Source organism: Polypterus senegalus, chromosome 15 (assembly GCF_016835505.1).
Source record: "Polypterus senegalus isolate Bchr_013 chromosome 15, ASM1683550v1, whole genome shotgun sequence".
NCBI classification, from domain to species: domain Eukaryota; kingdom Metazoa; phylum Chordata; class Cladistia; order Polypteriformes; family Polypteridae; genus Polypterus; species Polypterus senegalus.
Window position 1 is genome coordinate 47,295,259 of NC_053168.1, and position 26,673 is coordinate 47,321,931.

Sequence of the window (26,673 nt, forward strand, 5' to 3'; positions counted from 1 at the left end):
ATCAACAAAGGTCATACTGAAAAGCATGAACTGACTTTAAATAAAAACTGAGACACGTGGCACGGATGACAATCAGAACCGTCTCTAAGACCATGTGTTGATGGGGCCACTCATGTGGGCCAATAGCTTTGGGTCGAGATACACGTGGATGCTCCTAGCATGGACTCACATGGACACAAAATGGTGTCCAGTGGTACATTCTTTATATATCCAAGCAATGAGAGAAGTGATCAACCACAGATGGTGTGGCACAAACCAAAGATTGCATCCACAAATATCTATCAGATGCTATAATACATGTAGAGACAGCAGGGAAAGCTGCTGATATCACACTGGCATTCCTGGAAGATGGCAGCTAAGTGGCAGTGCATTGTCCTATTCGAAAATGGTAGGTGACAGGCTTGCCTTCATGAGATTTATGACACACTGCAGTCAACTAGATACACTGTCATGTGACCAAACTGCCCTGGCAGGCAGGCACAAATGACAGACCATCACACACTGGCGCCCACTTTGCCACCTTCTACACCAGCAGAGACTGCACATCATCTCTTGATACAAACCTGGTGGTCACTAGCCCAAAAAATAAATGAGGCTCATTGCTGAAGACAGCCTGCTGCCAGTCTATGTGCCAGGCTTGAGCATAACAAGAGCCAGTGACAGGCAACACAACGGACAATGCAGACAGAGGCCACTTCTATGAGTCTTCAGCTCAAGTTTTGCAAGTACAATTTAACTTCCATGGAATAAACAGATTTTCACAACTTGTGCTCCATGATTTCATCCCAGCAAATTCACCAGAGCTGAACAAGCTTTGCAACACCCAGTCTCCACCACTGTTGTGTACACATGCTGCCAGCGTCATTGCTGTCCTCTTGGAGACCACCTTTGGCCGCCACAGTGTCTCTAAAGATGGCAGCCTGCTGCTAAGTGAGCATAAGATGGACAGCACAAGTTTGATTTTTTGCTGCATCTTCTACCATTTCTTAGTGCAAAAGTAGTTGAGATATTTTGTCCTAAAAATAATCCTCCATTCTCCAGTATGGTCAACTTTGTTTGACCTCCTTCAATTTAAATTTGCTGTCACTCACAACATGTGTTATGGGTGTCATCAGCATACATAAAGGAATCACTGGCGGAAATAATAAATATGGCCAGCAGCAATGGTGTGGTGTAGCCCACCATATTCATCTGAATGACACATTCACAGATGGTGATGTTAAACAATGAGCCACAGATATTGCAATGAACAGCACAAATGGAGTCCTGTATTACTGAGTCCAGGCTGAGGGCACCACATCACTGAAGATGGTGGAAAGTATTGTCCCACAACCAGACCGTCCTTGTGTAGTGCTCCTCTCGACCTTAGTAACAGCCATTCTGTAGCCATCATCACCAGCAATGTAATATGGACACTCCAGTAGAGCCAACATGTGTCATGCTGTATCAACCAGACTGACAAATGGCCTCCAAGATTAATGATGAAACTCACTAGTTTATATGACTGACAAAGGTACCACTGACACGTTCTTGGTGTCCTGCAATAGCAGTAGAAATTTTCAGACATCACTGTGATCCAAAGCTTTCTTGTCATCATTGTTTTTTATGGCAAGCCTGATGTGTGTCTGTTTAATGGAGTTTGTGGGAATAATGGACAGCAGATCATGATCATACTCCACCTTGCTTGTTTTCCAGCAAACCAGATCAATACCTCTGGTTGCAGCTACCTTTTTTGTTAAGCATGTAATGTAGGAGGTGAAAACTTATTTGAGAAACAATTACAGTGATGCTGACACAGCCTTTATGGGGAGAAGGAGATGAGAAGACACAGAACTTCTGCTTGGGTGTTTAGTGAACATGTCTGCCTTCTCCCTAGCAGCGAAATTCAACTCCCATGTGACAACCAAGTCCATTTCCTCCAGGGCTTTACCCACTGGTCCGACTATAAAATGAGCCCCCCAGGTATGAGTCAGAAGGAACAGAAGACTCCCAAACAGAATGGGATGGAGATGAAAACAAATGGAGAAAGAAGGAGAATGAGACCAAGCAAAAGGGAATGAGAAAAGGAGAAAACCACCAAAGAACCACAGCAGTGACTCCTGGCAGTGTGTTAGCACAACAAACTTGACTTGCCTCTGCAGTGGATAAACACAGTCCTGATTTTCTTCTACATCCATTCCAGATTGGCTGACATGCAGCATTAATTATTAAAACAAGACTTAAAAGTATATATGGTATGTACTGTAGTTGTATATAATATTTTGAATTTATCTGTGTCATAGTGTATATCGGTTGGTCAGCATGCTGGCACAGTGTTTAGCTCTGCTGCCTCATAAGACCAAAGTCCCAGGCCAGTCATTGCCCATGTAGAGTCTACATGTACTCCTTGTGCCTGTCGTGTCCTCTCACACCCTGACAGATGTGCGTAGAGGTTAATTGCTGACTTGTAATTGGCCTCAATTTGAGTGTGTGTGTGTGTGTGAATGGGCCCTGCAATGGACTGGCAAACTTGTTCGGGACTGGCTCCTGCTGGGCTCCCAATGCTGCCAAGGTAGGCTCAAGCCTCCTTACAGGTCCCTGCATTTTAACCAAGTGAGTGAGTTATGTAGACTGGTTATCTGTATACAGTATAAGGTGGTCCTGGTATCCCACTTGCACTGGCTCCAAGACAAGCAGTGTCACCCAGACATGCTGGGCTTGTAAAGATAGGTTTCAAATTAAAGACTGTTGACTGAATGAATGTACATCTAGTACATGAATCAGTATATATTCACTAAATTATATATGCATTTAAGTAAATAGTTTTAAAATCACCCCTTCTGAGACCTGCTTTGTCAATTCAGGATCCTGGGAAATGTGCACAGGAACCAATCCTGAAAGACACAACAGTGAATCACAGGATTCACATTCAGTCACAATGGAGCAATTTAAAGTGACCAAGTGGCCTAACAGCATGTCACTGAACTGTAGGATGTGACTTATATGGCTATAATGAGAACATGAGAAGATCCCAGGGTCTAAATGTTGGGAGTGATACATGCTGCCTGACATTGTGAGTTTTCAGACAGATACAGTAAGTCACTTTGGATTGGGCATTGTGTTACAAGGATTGCTGTAACTCTAACAAAGAATTGTTTACTTAACAAGCACTTTTAAAATGACTTCCAAGGTAAAGTGACAAAAAAAAACCAACAACAGTTAGTTAGGATTTTCCAGTAGATTAATTTTCATTCTAGTAGTGAGAAAAACATCTCTAAGTACATGTTGTTTACATGAAACCTACCAAACTGAAACTTCACACATTGAAAGTGAAAAGAAAAGAGGAGCTGCCTGCCTTTCAATATAATCTCCATTTGCAGCTTTCGGCTGGTGCCACCTCTGAAAGCAGGGTAAAGCTCAAATCCATTACAGGAGAAATTCACACGTGTGCGCCAGCCAGCACGTCAAGTCATCTGCTCCTCCTACGCAGAGCAGATTACATTGGAGTAAGTGTGTGAAATTCAACAGGGTTATGGCGGAACTGCCCACCTGCACTTTACCACCGCCTGACTGGCAGTAATCAAGATGTGTGGTCTAGCGCTTCCATGGGCAAGCGTTTGTGTGCAGGTCTTTTGTTCTGCCTTTCACGGCTGTTATGCATAAGAGGAAAGAAATGGTCTGTGATGATTTATTCTGCACTTCTTACCGGAGAAAAGAATTGCTTTAAAATGCTCCTTGTAGCTTGTTTACTCCTTCATAATTTATAAATTCCACATAGTAATATGATTAGAATTTCATTGCTTGAAACTTGGCTTTCCTCCTAGCTTCTTGAATTCAACTTGTTTTGTCAGTATTTGACTGCAGGCTAACAAAGACGGATTTGAATTTATTTTATATTGAAAACATTCATCATATGTAGTTTAGGGTGGCACAGTGGTTAGCACTACTGCTACACTGGCTCCAGACACGGGGTTTGAGTCCTGTGTGGTGTTTGCAGGTTTTCTGTGTATGTGTGGGTTTTATCAAGGTGATCTGTCATTGTCTCTGCCAACCTAAATATGTGCAGTTTGCTTTAATCTCCAGCTCTACATTGGGGTCTTCAGTGGACTGGCACCTTACTCAAGATTAATACTTGCCTCGGGCCAAGGTCTGCCAGGGTAGGCTATTTAACGATCTTAAAAAAATTAACTATACCGTATGTGGGATGGCCTGGTGGTGTAGTGGTTAGTACTGCTGCTTCATAGCTCAAATACACTGGCCTTGGTCACAACTTGTGTGGGTCTGCATTCTCCCTGGGATAATGCAGATTATCCTCCGGTATTCATGTTCTTCTGCTCACACGCCATAAACTTGCATATCAGTTTGACTGCCAAGTGCACCCAATGAACGACTGGCGCCCCATCCTTCCATGCACCTGATTTTGTTGGGATAAGTTCTCAGCCCACACAATATTTATGGAAACAAAACAAAACAAAATTCAGATTTGTTAAAAGTAACCCTATGATCTGCCCCTGTTTCACCTTTGAGTTGGGAGGAAAGTTAGGACAAGGGATCGAATGGTAGGGAGGTAGTGAAGAAGGAGTGACAGCTGAGCAGGAGGCGAACATCGAGAGTGGCACTGCTCTTTCTATTGGCAGACATAGCACCCCACCTTCTAGAAATGGGAGGCAACATGGTATTAGTTTCTGTTTATTTCTTTCTTCACTGGTGTGGCTCCCAATATGTATTCATTGCTTGTATGGTTTTATTTTTCATAAAGAACTCACTCTTCACACTACTAATTTATCTAATATAGAAACTCATAAACAGACTAGAAAGACAGACTACATAAAAAGTGAGCACAGATGGAAGTACTGTATGTGACAAATGGCAGGTGGAAACATCTCAGACAATCGTAATTGAAATCAGCTGGTGCGGTAATTCAATATCACCTGCCACTCTCTTGAATGTTTCTAAATCTGCTATTTCTCTGACAGGCATCACTTCACCACACCTCCTTTTCTCACTGCCTGGCCGTCAAGGCTGAGGTTACCCACCACTGGTCACAATGGACCACAGCTACTACTACTTGTACGCTCAATCTTACTTAATCCAATTTAGGGATGGGGAGGCCTGAGTGTATACTGGCAGCACTGGGCACAAGGACATCGCAGGGTCCACTCATACACATGTTTGCACTGGCATTGGGCCAGCTCAGAAGTGTCTGAAGAGGTCTGATGAATGAAACGGACTGGGGAAAAGTAACCTTCCTTACAAACATATGGGTTTGAAACACCATTAGTAAAGAAAAAGTGAAACGTCCACCTTAGAACAATGAAGACTGATAACAGTACAAAGACCAAGAGGGCGTGTCTCTGCTAAGGAATCACACAGGGTAATGCTCCTCTTCCCAGACTCCATCATCCCCAGCAAGTTTTCCTTCTTAGACATTTAACCACTCTGGCTATTGACTTAATGTGGGAGTCCTGCATAGCAGCATACAACTCTCTCGGGTTCACTGAGTTATAGGGTAACAGACCGAAGTCTAATGTAGTTTACGTCTCTGAAAACAAAAATGCAGCCTTTCACACCTAGCAGTGTATCCAGCAAGGAAAAACGAGTGGCCGTTGGTCAGCACCAAGCAGTAAGCACCAACACATTCAGTTCTGGGAAATGCCCAGGGAAACTGAGCTGAGTGAAATGCTATGAGGTGTCAGCCAATGAGACAAGAAAGGCAGTAACCTCTGAGTTTGATCAAAATTTCTGAAGACACTGCGAAAGGCCATCACGCACATTCACAGTAAACAGCTGACCTCACATTAGTCTGAAAGAGTTTTCAAAAACAGGTATCAATCGGAGCCTCTGCTGCATGATTAATTCTGTTAGGCTGCATAATTATTACCTTTTAAATACCATAGTCAACATTTCTCTGTGTTTCCTCACATTTATCTTTCTCTAATATGGCCTCCTGTCATAATGCAGATTGCTTAATTTCTTTGTATATGTCTTTTTTGTTTTAGAAGGTGAACAGTGGTTAGAATGGAATTTCCTGCAGCATCCATCAAGATGACTTTAAAAAAAAAGAAAATCACCTGAGAGCCAACGTGTATGACCCAGGCTGGCGCTGACTCTCCCTGATCAGGTACGCGCCTTCGACCCCTCCAAAAAGGTCATCAACCTCCTCTCGAGAAATCATCCCATGAAACCTGAGGAGAAAGAGAAGGAAGAAAGAACTGAAAATCAATTCCAGGCACCTCTTAGTAAGGAAGAGTCTAAAGCAAATCAAGACTTATTTAGCACATAAAATTGGTCTTGTTGAAGAATTTGTCTATTTAGACTTTATAATTAGGCATCATGAATCAGTTGAGTGTGCACTGCTGAAAGGGTGTAGGAGGAAGAAATAGTGAAGTGTCTTCTGGGATAGTTGATGGGGAAAATCAGGAGCTCCACTAGTGACACTGGGGCAAACTCCAAGGCACACCGCCGCTTTAGCTCTCCACTTGTAAACAGCAGACGTCACACCCGTAATTCTATCCATCCACTTCAGAGCTACTCTCCTCAGCATTGAGGCACATTTCACTGTTACCAGTCATCTAATCAGGGGCTAATGCTTGATTACAAATGAGCCCCTCTGTTAGTCCGACTCCTGGTTTTCCTGTTCCAGCACTCATTTATTGAATTTAGAATGAACTTGAGGTATGAAGCCTACCAAAGCCTCACACAAACGTTTCGACAGGTTTGCACATTTACTCTGCTGCAGGTTCAGTAGTATTCTGCTGTTACTCAAGTGCAACTGACCATAAATACGTGGCTTATCTACCACCACAGAAATGTATTGGAAACGAACTTCATTTTAAAATGATTAGAACATGTTTTTGCAGGATTCAGTTCAGCAAAGAAACATTCTCCATTAAGACACAGATTTATTAAATCTTGTAGAAACAAAAATAGAAACTGCAGGCTCATTTAAAGTCAAACTCAGAAACCAAAGAAAAATGAAGTGCAATGAAAGAGCAGAAAAGCCTCTGATCCACACAGAATCTCACTGTTTCTGAGTCATGGACTCAGTGTGACGCCTGTGTTGATATCCCACTCACTCTCCATGTCTGTGACTTGGACTGTAACATGTATTATGCCAATTTGCCCCAATGCTTGCTTTAGCTGTGGCCCTAAATGTACTAAAACCTTCACTGATTTAACATGCTGTTAATATCGCATGGCATTGTGTTACTTGACACACTTGTGCGATTAGGAGACAAATAGAGGGCCCATCTGCTGGTAATTCCACCCCAGGCCATGGCCTGGCACTGTCATTTACTGCCTCTCCTGTCTCTTTGTCCTCAGAACTGAAGAATTGTGACATGACCTCCAGCGCTGGTGATTTGGACCCACATCTTCCGGAAGATAGGGCTGCCACCACAAAGCCTGTTTAGTCAATGAATGGACTTGTATCTGAGAGCAAAAAGCCACTGTTTTGTTCTAAACTTTGCCTCTCTCTTCTTCCAATTATATGAGGTTTGCCATTGATGCCTCAACTCCTTATTTTTGTTTGTTTCTTCTATTAATACATTATATTTCCAAACAAATGTGTAAACGTCAATGGTTTAAAGATCAGATCATCATCTTGCTTATGTTAGCTTTGTGGGTGCCAAGTCACTTCTTTTACATTCAGACTTACAGACAGGATATAAGAAGCAGATCACTACAAAGTTTGCTACTTTCAAACAATTCACAACAGTTCAATTGGAAAATGTGCACTTTGTAAACATAAAACATATAGCAATATTACAAGAACAAAAGGAATTACGAGGAGTACTCCTGCTAAGGTGAACAGCTGGCTGCACTTAAATGGACTTTAGGGGAGTTTTGACAGTGAATGTATTTCTGTGACAAATATGGTTTAGGTTACGCTTACTGAAGGATATAAGCAGTTTTAGGCCACACAGCTAGTAAAGGCTTACCAGGGCTAGAAAGTGCAAGGAAATATGGGGGTCTGAAATATGTTTATATTTTAAAAGGACACCACATGCTGGTACCTGCAGCTCTAACTGTACCAACTGTGGATTCTACCAAAGAAAGTATACCCCATCTGTGTAAAAGGTACCCTGAAGTGTGAGAGATACTGTGGTGATTTGCTGGAACATCAGGGGTGCCCCCTCAGAGCAACAGAAGTCATCACAGGTGGAACCATGTAGCACACAATGGAGGGCAGACAGCCGGGGCCTACCAGAGGTGTCAGGGGCCTTGGAAATTGAACTACCAGAGCAGCTTCAACCAGGAGGCTTCATAGACTTCTGGGGGTCTCACAACTTTCAAAACAGTTCAGAGGATGGCCTCAGGACTTAATCACAGGTGAAGGCCGCTCCCTGTCAGAAGCCCACTGAATCAGAATGTGAGATGAGGCAAAGGCTTGAATGGCAGGTAGGCAGTGCAAGCAGCTGTCAGACGGGTCAAGAAGGAACAGAGAAGAGAAGTTGTTCTTGGCGATTATAGCAGAATGATTGGGAGGTGGAAAAGAGGGCAAACCACCCCACCTAATAATTAATGACCAGATCTAGGGGTAGGACTAGGGCTTGTTATTTATTCTGCTTCATTTGATATTTGTGCTTTACCAGCCTTGGAGATTTTATTTATTGAAAAACAATTTTTATAACATTGAGTTAGTTCCATGACATTTCTTATGGGTACTGAGTCTCAGGTATCAACACAGACCCTGGTGAGTGGTATGATCTGAAAAAAAATGCAGAACCTCTCCTTAAATATACTGGTTACAAGGAAAACCTGTGCCCACTATGTCTCTCTGTGGACTGAGTGAAGTAACCCTGGTCCTCTGCTTATCAGTGACACAGTAAAATAAAAATATACATACTCTCTGCCGTAGTACTTGGGTCTGTTCTCCACCTGCAGAAAAACAAAACACAGTACAGTAAGCGGTGGCCACCATTCAGCCATGCATATGATCAGCATATTGTGATTATGGTGACACGTATTTGGCAATCTGACCATCGCTTTACAACAAACTGGTAAAATGATATGCCATGAGATCTCCTTCAATAAGTGATAATGAACCGTATAAATGCAATAAATTTACAACATACAGAGAGTATGAATTTGATACAAGGCCTTTTAAGCTTTATTAACACAGCCAAAAAAGTAACATCCAGTATACTACACATTGCATACAGACATATGTTTTATTGAAAAAATCTAAAAATGCTCCGACAAAAACAGACCTTCATAATTCAAGGGGAAGCAGAAACAGAAGCAGACCTAAGAAACAATAAGCCAAGCACATCTGCAAACCAAAGAACACAAAAGAGATTATTGAAAACGAAAAACTGTAACATGAAACAATGAGAGTCCAAAAAATGAAGGGGAAACCGTGAAAAATTAATCAGTAAAGGCTAGAAAGATTAAACATGGCCAAAATAGAAAGAGAGAGAAATGAAACTGACAAAGAAAGAGAAAACAAATAAGCAAGAAAAGGCACAGTGTTTACTCAAAATATTGAGCCTAAGGAATTATTTTCTGCTGAAATATGTTGTTTAACTCAATCAGGAGTTGCACAATCATGCCAGTTTGTATACAACAAGGATTTAAGCATACAAGGTACATACATCCAGAAAAGCGAGTGATTTGTCTATTTTCTCACCATTCTTTTGGACTTCCAGTCATAAGCGCTGTACATGGCATCCAGCATTACCGCCATCATTGCACAGATGGTAGGAAGTGCTGCTAGGGCTAATCCACCATAATTAAAGGACAAGCGTCTGCGTGTCCGTCCGGTTGCTATGCATCTGTCATTCCAACAGATGGCACATCACAAACACTTGCAGTAATACATTTTGTTACTACAAATGTTTGTGATGCACCATCTGCTGAAATGAAAAATGTAATGAATTTAATTACTATACGCATTACAAAATACATTCCAATAGACTGTGCACTGTAAATGGTAACGTTAAGGTCTACACTGATTAATCAGTTTTCAACCTGACTTAGAGGGGCAGCACAGCTAGTATTTGTATAAACTGAGTAGATTTAGCATGGTCTTATCACAGTCTTTATGGAGTTTGCCTCCATGTCTGTATTCCAGTCCCCCCCACAACCCACCACATTCTGAAGAAATGTGTGTGTGGGCCAAAGCTGTCTCAAAACCCATAATGAGAGGGTCAAACAAAGATATTACATTAAAGAAATAATTAGTACAAGAGGGATAATTAGGTAAGGATCCAAAGAAACATCAAAAGGCAGAAACAAAAAAATCTTGTGGCCCTCCAGACCCCCACTAAAGCTCAGCTCTCTTCTTACTTTCAGTACTTTGTCTCTCTCCTTCTCTCTCTCATTGGTGCCTCTACACACAGCCAGTGATCCCTTGTTCATATATCATCCTTACTCTCAGACCTTTTAAGTCTGGTCCCAGGATTAAGCCCACCTGGGGTCACTTTCAGTCTTCTTCAAAGTACTGCAATGGCTAACCATATAAAACTGGGCATTCCAGCCAGCATCTGAGTCCATTAAAAATAAAAGGGACAGATAATCCCACCAGCTTCGCTTATGGACTGCATTGCTGAAATTAAACCCTGGTTTTCTTCAAATTTTCTTAAAATAAACAGTGACAAAACTTAGGTTCTTCTCATTGGTACAAGATCATCATTATCCAAAGCTGACTCCTTTGTTTCTCCTTCACCTTAGGTCAACAGTCTGGGTGTCATCCTTGACAGTACTCGATCTTTCCAATCTCACATTAATAACATCACCCGGTCTGCTTACTTCCACCTACATAATATTAGTCACATCCGCCCCTCCCTCACTCCCCATACCACTGCCATTGTTGTTCAGAGTCTTGTTACTTCTCGTCTGGACTACTGCAATTCACTCCTCTGTGGTCTCTCTAATAAATCTCTCCATAAGCTTCAGCTGGTCCAGAATTCTGCTGCCCACATCATTACTCAAACCTCGTCTATTCACCATATTACTCTGGTCTTACAGCAGCTTCATTGACTCCCGATTAAGTTTCAAATTGAGTTTAAAATTCTGCTGTTAACATTTAAGGCCATTCATAACCTCGCCCCTCCATATCTGTCAGATCTTCTTCATGCTGCCATTCCCTCCCGTAACCTTGGATCCTCTTCCTCCATCCACCTGACCGTCCCTCTCGCCCATTTAACCACCGTGGGGAGCAGAGCATTCAGCCGTTCTGCTCCCAAGCTCTGGATCTCATTACCTACTGAGATTAGAAATATCAAATCATTTTCAACCTTCAAATTTAAAAATAAAGCCCATCTCTTTAAAATGGCATTTTCTCTATGATTACAATGGCTTCGTTTGGTTTTAATTTTTATATTTTCTGTTGTTTATATTTCTAATGTGTTTTCTTTATTTATTGTTTGTTCGGTGTCCTTGAGTGCTTAGAAAGGCGCCTTGTATAAATAAAATCTATTATTATTATTTACAGGGGTCTTAATATAGGTAGCCGTCTCAAGCTGCCCCCAATAATACAAGTGTGGAATGTGTGGTTCCTTTTCTGCATTTCTAACTTTCCTTGTCTAACTATGTGCTCTCTGTAAGTCATTCCCAGGACTTCGTCCTCCTTCGACTTCCCGTCAGGACGCCCCCAGCTCCACACCTATTCTGCGCCTGACTACTTGTACCATTACGGCTTATTCGGCTAATGACTTGGTCCTTAAGCCAGTGAAGCCTGCGGTGGACTGGCGCTCCCTCCACTGTTGGTTCTCGCCTTGTGTCCTGTGCTGCTTCAGTCATCTCCGACTCCCAAACCCTGAACTGAGTTCAATTGTTGTGAGAATGTTGTGTTAAGCGCTAAGCAACTAACAGTCTGCAAAGGAAGTGAGGAATTTCTCCAGTGAAATGCCACTCTTGTGCTGCAATCTTCTATTACTCATGTCCAATATACCTACATAAATTGCCTTATAATTTAGCATGTAAAACTGAATGAAGAGCAAAAGTGAAAAGGAAAAAAAAAGATCTTTAAAATCAAAGCATCAGTTGATAATGTATTTTCTGTTCATGGAAAGTCTTTAAAGATATCTGCACATTGCTTTTAAAAGAATAATTGCCCATTAGGGAAAAAGGAAAACCTAAATAGTCAGTTTTAGTCAGGTATTTATACCGTAGGGCCAGTAACTGCTAATTCTATGATAATAATCTCCCCTGCACTTAGCTTCTGCAAAGTTAAACAAGAAATTAAATTTTAAAATCCATGAAGACAGGAGATTAATGCCCACTGATAACTGCATAAACTGCAAGGGCTTCATAATCCTCAGCAACACCGATTTGCATTTGAAATGCTCGCGCCGAACAAATCAAACTCTTCTTTAATGTGCTAATACCCGCTTGCTTCTTAATAGAAATAATTTCATACGAGTGACTCAGTCATAAATCTTAAGGTAGTGCGGCCGAGTGGCTGAGGATGGTGCAGCCCCTCAGTGACTTTGAAAAAATCACAACTTGCTTTTGCTCTAATTCCAAAAATATAAAAAAATGCAGATATTTGACTTTAAGCTTGTAATGGTGTTTGTTGCAGAGAGGTGCATATTATACGTAATAAAGGCTTCTTGCTAAAGCGGCTCTGGGCCACTCTATGGCCTGCCTGCCCAGGTGTTCGACCCTGGTGTTACTCTTCATGGCTCCACTCTTTTGCTAACATGGCTGTCTCTCCAAACTGGTCAGTGTGAGTCTGCCGCTGTCACATCACTGCGTATTGATGGTGACTCTGAGGCATGGAAGTTGGGTATCTTGTACCAAGCAAGCTTGACAAACTCAATGAGACAATGTTGTGGACTGTCAGTAATACACACACTTAGTGTTAAAGTTCTTGCAGCAGACACTGAATGCTGAAAAAATGTCCAGAAAAATGGAAATACTTTTTTTAAAAAGGGGTGACAAAGAATGCTTGTTGGACAGACTGAGGTCAAGATACAGAAAAGACCAGAAAAACCGATCACCAAAACTACAATACAAAATCCAAACATCAAGCTCAAAACTACTCAGTCCCTACTCTAAAATGTCTGTCCTTATTTCCTAAGCAAGAAAATGTTCATTGATAAAAGGCTTTGAGTTTGATTCGATATGCAGGCGTGCGCATTGCAGGGCTGCCATCTTATATAGGGGAAGTGCAATGACGCCAAACACCACAACAATATTTGAACACGTGACTACCAATGGACATCATAAATACAAAAAAAGGCGAGCACATGTGGTAAAGTGAAGTCCGTGGCTGGTTCCCAAGTTTCAAATAAATAACAGTTGACACTCACGTCTCTGGGTGAGGAGTGGTAGTGTGGTGTGACCGGCTTCATCACGAGATGTGGGAGCAGATTCGCCCGGGCCCCTCATTAGCGCTGGAGCTGTGATTACTGCATCTGCGCCTCACCCCACTTTACAAGGGAAGCACAAGTGTTAGGGTAGAACAGAAAAAAGGAAAACAAGAGAAAGATTGGAGGTTAATGAAAGGAAGAGGAAAAGCAGGAGAGAGAGAAAACTGGTGTGAGGAAAGGAAGAAGACAGATGGGAATGGAGACCCAGAGAGATGTGTGTGTGGCCTGTGCTTAGGAGGGGGCTGAGGGGTCAATCAGGCTGATTTTAATGGCTTATTTCTTTGATGATTCCTTTAACCAACACTTTACACTTCTTTATTGGATTATTTATTTATGTCTATGAATAAATTAAAGACTGATTTTTAAAAAAAATATATGTAAAGATGCTAAATTCATTGTAACAGTGAGGTCTTAAAACAGCCAAAGTCCTATCTATCTGGTCCTGTTTCAAGTTGGACTGCTGACAGACAATAAGTTACATTAATACGTAACTCCATTACTACTTTTAGTCTTTTTTGACGGAAATATTTTATTGTTAACAGTGTTGTCTTTATTATTCATTGAACTTTGTACTGCACTTTTTGAACACTTTTTGTTTGACTGTTTTTTTTTTAATAAAAGCACTAGAGTACTCCTTAGACCTCCCCCTTGCTATGTGCGTGCTTTGTCCTCATCTGCAAAGCTCATCCCAGTCATGACTATCGACAATCCGGGTTCAAGAGGCTTCCCGGATGGACCCAGTACTATAGGGCCAACCCAAACTGTCACACCACCATGAAAAAAACCCATCCAAAATGGGGCTTCCTTAAATATGCTGCCAGTAGAAGAGCAAATGGCACTGACATGTATTAGTAGGTAGGAGACACAGACTAAGACGTGGCAGGAGGAAATGCTCAAATGGTTACAAAAGAAAAGGATCTGGACTACTAATGTTACTTCATGTAGTTGACACCATCATGATGACATTGTAACTGATGGAAGTGCTCTCATGCCACCCCTATTTTAACACAGAATGATGCCCAAAAGGCTGACATATTGAAAAAAGTGCATTTATTTAATAAAAATAACACACAATGCAAGGACGACCAAATGAAGAATCCCAAGGCCTGTCTGTATGGTGGATTTGCTCCCCCATTTAATTTTCAGTGAGCTCTTGCTCTATTCACCTCCTGATTCAAATGTGTGCTGGTAGGGATTGATGGGTCAATTCAGGGGGAAACACCCCAAAAATTCCTAAGGTCTTCACCCTAGAGCTAATATTAAAAGAACCAGGTACCCTGAGTGGCACTATGGAAGCATAGGGTATACAGCAGGGGTCCAAATGTCTCCAATGCCCAGTCATCCTTGAGCTCTTATACTACGTTCTAAATGAACCTTAAACTGTCTCTTTCCTTTAATACTAGCAGGACAATGAATGTCACCATGGCCAGCACATGCTCCCTCTACTGGGCCCTGTCCTTGTGCCACCCTTTCCTGCCTGACAGCACTTAGTGCGCCCAACACAACAACACATCACACCTTCAGAAGTCCAGGTGAGTACAACAGACATGTCTGAAGTTGCAATGTCTTGCAAGTGTATGTGCTTCACTAGTAATGACAGAACAGCTCGGACCATGCTGTATTATTCTGGGATCGCCATCTGGGGGCTTCAACTCAAATGGTGCTGAGTTTTATCCAGCAAACTGCCACCACCTGCCAATGGATTCAATGAAGATTTTGCAGAAAAAGACTAAGGACTGGGATGCCATGCTGCCTCCGCTTCAAAAGAAATTACTGGCACTGTCATGGGCCTGGGGGATTTCAATACAATCAACTTTGCACTGATGAATGTGAAAATGAGCACAAGCTTGGACTTGGCAATATGATCCTTTAAAATGAATGCCTTTGTCTTTGGTAAACTGCTTGGTCCTGCTTGACTGCAGTGTTTGCAGTTCTTCACTGCTACCAATCACTTTTGCCGAGGCTAAATCCTGCTTTTGATTAAACTTCTTGCTTGAGCAGCCCTTATTTTCCTGTTCCTGCACCTGCCTGTCAGTTTTAAAAGGTGCTGAGCCTTTTCTTTTTCTCAGAAAATCTACAAATAAGACTTGTACTCAAACATGCTAGATGCACAGAGCCATCATTTGTCTCTGTAGGATTTTCTCAGAGCTCTTTCTCTGTAATAACAGCTCTGAAAAATTGAGAAACAGCCAAGCGTGTGGAAAGCACTATGTCTGCCACCATGGTCCTGCTAGAAAATGGTACATGGAAAATGACTTGCTTTTAAAAATCCGTTTAGTAAGAAATAGAATGGCTACTTGGTCACATTACACCGTTCTCCACTGACTGCTAGGTTCAGGCAGATTGTCACATTCATTCATGTCCCTAGTGGCGTGTTACTGGACTACAAGGAGATGAGGCCATCTTGGCCTACAAACCACTGCCAGGCAGGCATCTTGGGTCAACTGCTACTGATCATCTCATAATGCCATTATCGACAGGCACAAGTCAACTCCTTGGCCAACACTGGCCTAGCACTGCAGTGGAGGAGCTGCCAAACCATTACAACCTTCCATTATCCCATTTTCTGCACCAGACTAGTTCAGCTTAATCTGTCCCTAGTTTGTCAGGAGGATGAGACCGACGTGTCAATTGTGGACCGATTGTGTCTCCACTATAACCAAACAGATCACTAGAAGGTAATCATTTACATTGATTTTGTCTCTTATAAATCTAAATCCTTAACATTTTGTTCTTGTTATTTTACTTTTTTAAGCTGTAATGTTACAATTTACATTAGAACTTTAGAATAATGTAGACGAGAACAGGCCATTCTGCCCAATAAAGCTCGCCGCCAGTCCTATCCACTTAATTCTTCTAAAAAAACATCAAGTTTTGAAAGTCCCTAATGGCCTACTGTCTACCACGCTACTTGGTCACTTATTCCAAGTATTTATGGTTCTTTGTGTAAAGAAAAACTTCCTAATGTTTGTATAAAATTTACCCATAACAAGTATTGCAACTGTGTCCCTGTGTTCTTGATGAATTCATTTTAAAATAACCATCTTGATCCACTGTACTAATTCCCTTCATAATTTTAAACACTTAAATTATGTCTCCTCTTAATCTTCTTTTGCTTAAACTGTAAAGGCTCAGCTCCTTTAATCTTTCTTCATAATCCATCCCCTGTAGCCCAGGAATCAGCCTAGTCGCTCTTCTCTGGACCTTTCCTAGTGCTGCTATGTCCTTTTTGTAGCCTGGAGAGCAAAACTGCACACAGTACTCAAGATGAGGCCTCACCAGTGCATTATAAAGGTTGAGCAGAACCTCCTTGGACTTGTACTCCACAGATCGTGCTATATAACCTAACATTCTGTTAGCCTTCTTAATGGCATCTGAACACTGTCGGGAAGTTGATAGCTTAGAGTCCACTATGACTCCTAAATCCTTCTCATAAGGTGTACTCTCGATTTTCAGAACTTCCATTTTGTATTCAAACCTAACATTTTTACTTCCTATGCGTAATAATTTACATTTATTGACATTAAATTTCAAATTTTAAATTTTCTGTTCAAGTCTATCTAATGATTTAACAGATTCCAAATTATCTGCTAATCCACCTTTCTTGGTATATCATCTGCAAATCTTAACCAGCTTGTTACTTATATTCCTATCTAAATCATTTATATATATTAAAAATAAAAGCGGCCCTAGCACTGACCCCTGTGAAACACCACTCTTAACATCTGCCAGTTCTGATGAGGTTCCTCGCACCATCACCCTCTGCTTCCTGTGTCTGAGCCAATTCTACAAACATCACCCTGAACTCCCACTTCTTTTAACTTGATGCCCAACCTCTCATGTGACACCTTATCAAATGCTTTCTGAAAGTCCAGATAAATAATATCATAAGCTCCACTTTGATCATATCCTTTTGTTGCTTCCTCATAGAAGCATAATGTCTTTTTTACTCTTGCTTGACTACCCAGGCCATTTATGTCAATGAATATGAAACTTGTAAGTAACGTTTGAAGAAAGTGACTGCTACAGAAATAAACACAAATGTGCATAAATTAAAAATTTTAACAAGCACACCAGTGTGCCACAGAATATTGAAAGAGTCATTTCTAAAATTGTCAAATTGCGCATGATGGCTTCATTATCAGTCTTCAGAGGACAGGGTCAAATCACACAACGCAATGTTCAGCTAAGCGAGGAGTTCAAGAGCCAAGCAGAACTCGCCACTGATTCACATAATAACCGGCCTAATTAACAGGACTGGCGATGGGTATGGAGCCGCATGAAGAGGAGTGCAGTCCTTGGCTTTTAGTCATTAAATGTTTATAGGGCTTTGCTCATTGTTACTCCTAAAAGATCAGCCTTGAAGAAATGAAGTCACTTCCACTAAAAAGGCATTTAAATTAAATCTGATTGCATCCATGTGGGCCTGTCGATAACTCCAAAATGCTACTGAAGGAGACTCACATATGCATATTTTACATTTAGCATGAATCAACACGCCATAAATGCCATATAAACTAAAAGTGAACAACAGTAACAAATAAAAACCAAGAAAAGATAACTTAAAAAAGGGAAAATGAAGTGCTGTTAGCTGCAATCTGGAAACAAAAAGTGTGCATTCTTTAGCAATGTCAGTCATGGCGTGTCAGCAACTAATAAAAAAACCCTGGGAAGTTTGCTACAGCAGTAAATTGCATGTCAGTTCTTGAAACAAATCTCCCAGAAGTGAAGAAAAAGTGGCTTGATATAAAACTTGATGCAAAAAGGAGAATTGCAAGCCACCGGAGAAGGACCAGACATGACAATTTGTCTCAATTTGATGGCAGGGATGATACGCATTATCAGAGACACGCGGTCTTGGGGGTTATCTCACATGTTGGTGGTGATGTGCCATCCCTCACACTTGAAATGTCTTCCTCATATAATGATGGCAATTTACTGGTTCAGTATGATTCAGCAAAAGAGGAGACAGCGTCTAATTTGTACGTTTTTACTGACTGATGACTTGCCATTGTCTTGCCATCCACTGCAATGGCCAGCACGTGTCTTGATTTTGTAAGCTGTGTGGACTGTATGGCATGTAGCAGAGCCTCCAAACACCAGACACAACTGCACAGATTCAATCTCTGGTTCAAATGGACGTTCACTTATAATGAAGTATCTCACACAATCTTTTCTTCACAAATTTACCACACATCCAGTCACAATCACAATTGCAATTCCTCTTCCACTCTTAATAGGCAAACTTTGTCCACCTCCTCCCGACTCCTGCTTTCTGAGTAAGGGGGTGGGGTGGAGGGGTATTGGGGGCTGTCTTTATACCAGACCTGGAAGGATTTATAGTGCCAGAATATTGCACCCTGAAAGCACTTTTGGGTAAGGTAGAATAAGGCAGTGCCATGCAGCCCTGTGGTTGTCCAAGCTGGAGCTGGACCAGAAGAGCATTGTCACCTGTCATACTGGAAGACTTCAACTGTTCATCTATTACATCTTTTCTGCAACTGGGAAAGGAAACAGAAACCATCCTGGCTAGCGTGTGCATTCATCCATGCCGTCTTTCCTCTCTTTATATCGGTCGGGATGCCAGTCCATCCATTATGTCCATCACAATTGCTTCAAGTAAAAGGCATCTGCCAAATGAGTGATAATAACAATGAGGGGCAACAACACTGAGAGCTGCTATAACTTCATCACAGATTAGCTGTATATGCACCGAGTGTTAGTTCATTTAATTTGACCAAATGCATTACGGGAAGGCACAGGGAACTGGTGGAGTCACTTGTATGGATGTTGATTAGCAGCCCATCAATAACATAAAATCTTTACTTAGTTTACACCTGTTTGTGAAGTATATGAAGAAATATTTATCTAATGGATAATTAGATAATTATCTCCACAGAGGCCATGGTTTTCAGACAGAAAAGAATGGAGTGCATTCTCCAGGTTAGGGATGAAGTGGCACCTCAATCGCAGAAGATAAACTATCTTAGGGGCCTTGTTCACAAGTGTGGGAAAACGGGCACAGGGATTGACAGGTGGATCGGAGAAGCATCAGCAGTTATGTGGACGTTGTATGGGTTAGTCATGGTGAGCTGAGCCAAAAGAAAATCATCTTGATTTACCAGATGATCAACATTCCTACCTTCACCTACGGACACAAGGTGTGGGCAGTGACTAAAACAATTGAATTGCTGATACAAGCGGCAGAAATGAGTTTCCTTTACAAAGTGTCTGGATGAGCAGGGTGAGGAGCGCAGATATTCAGAAGGAACTCAAAGCAGAGCCGCTGCTCTACATCAAAAGTTGAAGTTGTTTGGGCATCTGATTAGGATGCCCCCTGGTTGCCGCCCTGTAGAGGTGTTTCTGGTATGTCCCATAGGGGGAGGACCTGGGGCAGGCCTAGGAGACAGGGAGAGATTACAGCTTTGCCTTGGAATCCCTCTGGAGGAGTTGGAGTTGGTGGCAGGAAAAAGGGATGTCTGGGCAACCAGAACCCAGATAAGTGGCAGAAAACGGATGGATAGATCAGTTGCGCTATGCCTTTTATGACACTGCACCAGCCAGTTTATATAGTGCCATAGCCATTATACTATATATCTCAAGGAGGACTGGGAAGTCCAAGCGCTGCCTTGAATCTCTCATAAGGTCATCCCTTCAAGTACAGAAACTGAGGGCTCATAGAATTATGCCATACATGAGCTGAGCTAATGTCAGCCAGGTGGGCTGCAGCAAATGAGGTTAACAAAGAGCAGAGTACATCTACTTGGCAGCGTCAGTTATACTTTGACAAAGGTGACATGAGAACTGACTTTGCACTGGAGGATCAGGAGGATCCCCCCAATAACGATTCGTCAGCGACATATTGTTGTAAGTAGACTGCCATTCTCTTGAACCGCACATTCAAAAGCCAAATTAGCCTAATCCTCTAAATGTCAAAGGTCTTCATGGTTATTAATTATGTGTTCCTTGATGAGTCCTCATATAACTGCTAATTGGTTACATTTGCTAGCAATAATAATAATAAACATAATAATCCATTTCATTTAGTACACAAACTAATAAATAAACTGATCCACAAATTAATTTCATGACATAACACAGCACAGAATAACATTATAATAATACTAATAATAATACATTTTATTTATACGGCACCTTTCCCATGCTCAAGGTGCTTAATTCTCTAACCTGATCCATCAAATTCAGGATGTCACAGGGCATAAGGCAGAGAACAGCCCTGGTCATGGCACCAGTCTGTCCCAGTGCTTTCAATGAATCAAACCTAACTTAATATTTACACCTAGTTAATTTAAATTTAAAAAAAGTCAGTGAATTCTTTGAACGTTACTTAAGGATATACACCTGGCCCAACGCTAGAACACTCCTCTTGGATAAGACAAGTAATTTGTACTGCAGTTGTAAAGTTTGTTCATACTAAAGAATACTGTCTCTAATGAAAAAAATGATGGAATGCAAAGTAAAGTAAAAATGTACTTATAAAGCACCTATCAAAGACAAAAGTCACAAGGCGGTGAAAAATAAAACAAAGAATAATAATGAAAAATAAAAACAAAATACAGAGCCTTGACAATACAAAAAAACCCCACAGATGACAGCGATACCTAAAATGCCAGTCCAAACAAAATGTGTCCCAAGTTGACACACAAACAGTTAGACAGATTCTGCTAATCACTAAGTCAGTGGAAGATTGTTCATAACCGTAGAATATACAGTACGAGCGCTGGAGACCGCCAGGAAACAACATGGTGATGATCAGATCTCAAAAAACAAAGCCAAATAAAATCCAAATCCAAATCTCACCAACAAAACCACTACGCTTTCCCAGCATGCAACATCCTCTCCTTCTCCACCGAGTGAGCGTGTAAAACTAAAAATGACGCGTGTGTGGTCAGGATCGATAAAAAACATTTTCTTGATCTTAATCTAAAATAAAGATGCAACACCTTTGCCATTTTTAAACAAGATTTTAAAACCAGAAAAGGTAGGGTTTTACGGATAGAATAACTGTTTTATTTTACTGCCACTGTTGCATTTAATTCTACAAATTCACTCAGTGTCCACTTTATTAGGTACACTTGCCCTCTACTGCAAACAGTCCTGTGTCATCACAAAATGGCTGGCAGGTCTGATGCTCTCATAACTCAGTGGATCTGTATAAGAAAGGGCAGAGCAGACTCTTTTTCTCTTACTTCATTTCTTTAATGTGGGTAGTGATATCCTTTACATGTTCGATAACTGTGATGCTCAGCATGATTTTCTGTGCAATGGTGTGCGGGGCTGACAACTTCACTTCAAAACAGGACCACTGACTCAACAAGCTGACAATGAAGGCAGGCTCAGTTAGGGGACACACTGTCGACCTGCTGGAGGGAGTTCGTATTTTTCAGTAGAAAGGTGTCAAACGTTACAGGGTCTTCTTCATGCCTGCAGTAATATCCTTTTATAGTGCCTCACTGTGACTGCTCTTTTATATTTAGCCAAGTCATAAGTTTTTTTGCCTTTGTTTGTAATTTTCTGTGTGCATTTGACAGAGGTTGTTGGCTGTTTTTTTTATATTTCCTGAGCTTCTGTAAAAACTTACATTTCCCTCTTAGGACTAATAAAGTATTATCTCTCTCTCTATCCATCCATCCATCCATCCATCCACCAATCCAACCCTCTATATGCATGGTCACAAACAGCAGAAGACAACAGCAGGTTCCCCTCATATCAGCTAAGCAATGGAAGATGATTACAATGTCCATGGGATCAGTAAAATTTGACAATGAAAAACTGGAAAAAACTCACCTGGGCTGGGCTGGCAAGTCTCAATTTCTGCAATGACATGCATATGATACAAGTTGAGCACCCCTAATCTGAAATATCAGGGAAATATCTACCCCTACAGTACTGTCACAACTGAATAATGGCAGGTTCAGTTTCAAAATTTGGAATATTTTGGGTTATGGAATTTGAGATTAGGGATGTTCAACCTGTGCATCCAAATTTGGAGTAAGTGGTAGGAGTACCCACTAGCAGACCACTGTAACTCTAAGTGGCATGTCTTCTAATTTGTTGACATGGCATCCCACTTTGGAGAGATGATCCTTTCAAAGGATGGGATTGTGGAACAGCACAGACAGTGCTAGGGGGTTCTGCCTGGTCACCCATGCTCCCCAAGTGACTATAAGTTTTGAGGAACCAGCTGTAATAGGGCCTTCAACTTAGGGCCAGTTATTTATCTGGAATATAAAAGATGAGTCACGGAAATTCATTTATTTATGGCAGATAGCGAAGTTTGACAAAAGACTTAAGAATATCACAGAGATAGAAGGCATGGCTTTGGAGATGAGAATGACGATGTAGAAAGATTGGCAGAGTCTAACATACAGTATGCCCAATGATGCAAGGATGCAGAAGAAGAAAGAAGAAAGAAGGAGAAGAAGAAACAGTCTGAACTCATGGATCAGTCCTGCCTTGTGTAAATGGTACACATGTTGTATAATACAACACATTGTTTAAATCTTAGAAATGTTCTTCCATTCTCTGCACATGAATACTCAAACACTCCAGTTCAGGGTTTGACAGGTCCAAATCCCACCTCAGCAGGGAATAAGACATGAGCCAGCTGTGAACAGGGTGCTAGCCTATTGCAGGAAACACTCCCACCCACATCTCCATTTGGTCAATCTAAGACCACCAAGCACACACAGTAAGATACTGCAAGAAAACCAGAAATGTAGGCGTGGAGACCTGGCCAGGATGTGAAGTCATCAATCTGTATATATAATCTTCATTTGGATCTTGATCTTTGTTTGTCCGCGAATGAATTAGAAGAAGCAGCACTAGATGGCAGTAGAGAGACAGCTAAAACATAGGCATTGCATTAAGAATTTCCTCCAGGCTTATACTTCTGAAGACTGTAGTACTCCAGTTACACCTCAAAACACAGACATTCAAACTAAACAAATTGTTGTGCTTTAAATTAACTAAAGAGATCTTCATTTAGATCTTGATCTGTGTTTGTCTGCGAATTCCACGCATGCGTAGACCACCTTCCAGTTTAGTATGTTGTTATTACTCATGGATTTCAAAAATGTGCCAGAATAACGAAAGGGATGGTGGACAGTGTTACGCTGGTTAGCACCTGAGGCCTAGTTAGAGAATGAGATTGGCGAAGATAAAAGGTATGTGCCTACGTAACATGTGAATAAAAGAAAGAGAGTGGGTAAAATGAATGACAACTTAACAGCACGTTCCGGAAATTATTATTGTTACGTTGTAGCCAGCGAGTGCTGCACGTCAAACAGTTGTACCGTGCCTTGCTCACATGTCAGTGAAGTGATCCCAATTTATGCTTTAAAGAGCCTGGATACCTATGTGTCCCCTTTTATAACCATTGCTCCATGTATATTGCCTTACTCTTTGGATTGCCACAAAGCAACCTGCAAGATTGGAGAAAGGTTGAGAAGACATCGTGAGAGGAAACGATAGCATCGTGAAAACAAGACGGACTGTGAATGGACAGAAGCAGAAATGCTCCTACACCACCACATAATAACTATTCGGATTCTTCTTTTGTAATTTTGTTTTCCTTATAAAAAATCATAATGCTGTGCGATGAAGGGCCCAGTTCACGACTGGCAGCCGCATTTAAACAGGGAGCCTTTCACAGACAACTTTAACACGCGCAACGTAGTTGGCTGCACATGGCTAGTGCCTTTATAATTACCATAAATGTGTACAGAGTTACTTCATAACATAAAATATTTAATCTATACAGCTTATTTTAATTAGCACTGAATTCATATGGGCATAGAAGAGGTATAGAAGAAATATTAACACATAACGCATTTAACAAGTGTGATGAATTAAAACTAATAAAGTTTTCAGAAAAGTCTGAAAAAAAACAAAAGTATGTTCTTCATGAATAAACAGCACATTGATTTAGAGAAATTTAAAAGGAAAGTGCTGAGTGAAGTCCCAGGGAGCTGCCCGTCATTTTGTAACTAATATCCATGGCAGAAGGCTCAGTGGTTGTTCTGATAAGCTAAGCAATGACAAGATTAATGATACAAGCCACTCATTCACAATGATGGCAGCACCTTTGCCCTATTAGAAATCAGCTGGCGGCAGGGTAAAAGTTGGTCCTCAAATGGGATCACAATCGCTTTGTATAAATACTGGGCATTGGCCCTTGTGGTGACTGTTTTCTTATTCCTGCTGTAGCCATTATTACACCCGTGCTTCACTTCATTTTCACACACAAGTCTACACTGCAAAACAAAATAATGTTAAATTTATAGTAAAGTACTAACAACTGTGGTTGACAGTATTTTACTGTAAAAAATCAGGTAACAATACTTTTAGGTCTATGGTGTAACTTTATAGTAAATAACTTTTTTCTATATAACACATTCTAATAAAAGTGAACATTTAACTATAACCCAAAATCCATGTACTGTAACAAATATGTCAATCTATAAACCCTTAGAAAATAATGGCAGGACCAAACACCAGTACACAGTTTGCATCAGTAAAGTAATAACAGCCAACAGCAAACTTGTATCATTTAATTACATAAATTGAAAAGATTTCAATGTTTAAGCAAGTTATGGCGCATTGTCTGGAGGAGAAGTAAAGTTTGTTTTTGGGGTGTCTGGTGTCCTACAGGTGTGCCAGCTTATCGAATACAACCCACCATAAATCAGCGTCCATAACCTCAAAACACCTTCAGCACGCAGGGAAACAGAAGTCTGCTAACTCTGTTTAAGTTGAATTCCTCCTGTTCAAAGGTGCGGTAAATGGGGCGTGTCCTTATGCAAATCTCGTAACTTTGGTGTTACTGAAACAGCGCTTTACCGTTTTACATTTTACAGTTGTTTACCTTCGCTATTTAACAGTTTTACACTGTAAAATTAATAGCCATTGTTTCAGTGTAACTGCAATATATCAATAAACGGTATGTAGCATATTTTGAAGATAGAAAAGCACTGATTTTACAGAACTTGGCTGTAAAAAATAATGAAATGTATTGCTTAAGATATACAGGTAATTTTCATTAGAACATAAGGTAACATTTTTCTTTTTCCAGAAAAGGTATTTTACTTTCACCATTTACAGTAAGCATGTCTTAACTTTTTAAGACTGTAAAAGTGTAACACTGCATCACAATGCTGTGTCCCACAGTCGTCAGCCCTCGTCATCCTTCCACTTCCTGAAGACGTGCTAATGAGTATGGATGTTTATGGCAGTGTGGCCTATGGTCGGCTACTGCTACTGACACCCAAGGCTGGTTCCTGCTTTGTGCCTGATGCTGCCGAGATGGGCTTTGGCCACATCACCCTTAACAGGTTTAATTAGTTTTCAAAGCGAATGGAGGACATAATGAAATATCATATGAATATTTCATATAAGCGCCATCTCAACTTATGTGCACTGGTCAGAGGCTTCAGAAGCACAGGGTCCAATGTATGTTTCTGTTTTGGGGGCCCCAGCGTACTACTTTGCCTGGGGGCCCATGATACTGTTAAGACGGCTCTGTAAATAAGATAAAAATAAGACCATGCAAAGCTAACTCTTTACTCTGCCCAAAGGAAAAATATTACTTGACATCTGTACACTGATTCCAGTAAAACTCAATACAGATGGACAAATGGACATCTAAAACAATGAACATAGTGAAAACAACACTTTAAAGTAAATAAAAAAATCCATCAGCCATTCATTCCTTTTCTGGGCATGTTTTATTCATTTTTGTGTTTGCGAGAAAATGGAGCTGATCCCTTGAATTAAGCCAGGATTTAGCCCTAGATGGGATGCCAGTCCAAGACAGGGAACACTTCCTTACGCGTCCGCACTCATTCCGACAGGTCCAGTTTAATGTCACTAATGAACTTAACATGCAGGTTGTGGGGATTTGAACAAAATCCAGAGTGCCAGTAGCCATACCACCTGCACCAATCAGATATTCCACCTGGGACTAAGCATGTTTGGGCCCAGCCAGCACTTGGATGGCAGGCCAATTAGGAAAAGCTTGGGTTGTTTCTGGAAGAGGTGTTGATGAGGCACTTACCCTGTGGACACAGACATGATTGACCTTTCATGGGGCATTTTGTACACTGGAAGGTTGGTGGATCCACGGTGCCCTTGGCAATGGCTGTCAGTTGGGTTTGTCTTCTCTCCCTTTGCCTCCATCCTTCGGGTTTTGAAGAAATGGAAGCCAGCTAATGATGTTTTCCTCCAGGTTGAGTGGTCATTGGCAAAAACCTCCAGCTATTTTCATGTGACCCTTGAATCTCTTGAACAGTCTGCTCTGCTGCCTCTTGCCAGCTCAGAGTACAGAGTAAACTAGCGGACCGAGTGTCAGGCATTT

General features: G+C 41.2%; 1 protein-coding gene across 6 annotated transcripts in view; it reads right to left on the reverse strand.

Annotated features, from left to right (window-relative positions):
• Positions 1 to 26,673, reverse strand: part of chn2 (chimerin 2) — a 517,847-nt gene that overhangs the window by 138,900 nt on the left and 352,274 nt on the right. For all 6 annotated transcript variants that reach the window (XM_039736389.1, XM_039736390.1, XM_039736388.1 and 3 more), the window contains 2 exons: positions 8,828 to 8,859; positions 6,051 to 6,164 (listed from right to left, as the gene is read on the reverse strand). In XM_039736389.1, coding sequence (XP_039592323.1) covers positions 6,051 to 6,164; positions 8,828 to 8,859 — 146 coding nt within the window. The remainder of the gene's footprint in view (positions 1 to 6,050; positions 6,165 to 8,827; positions 8,860 to 26,673) is intronic.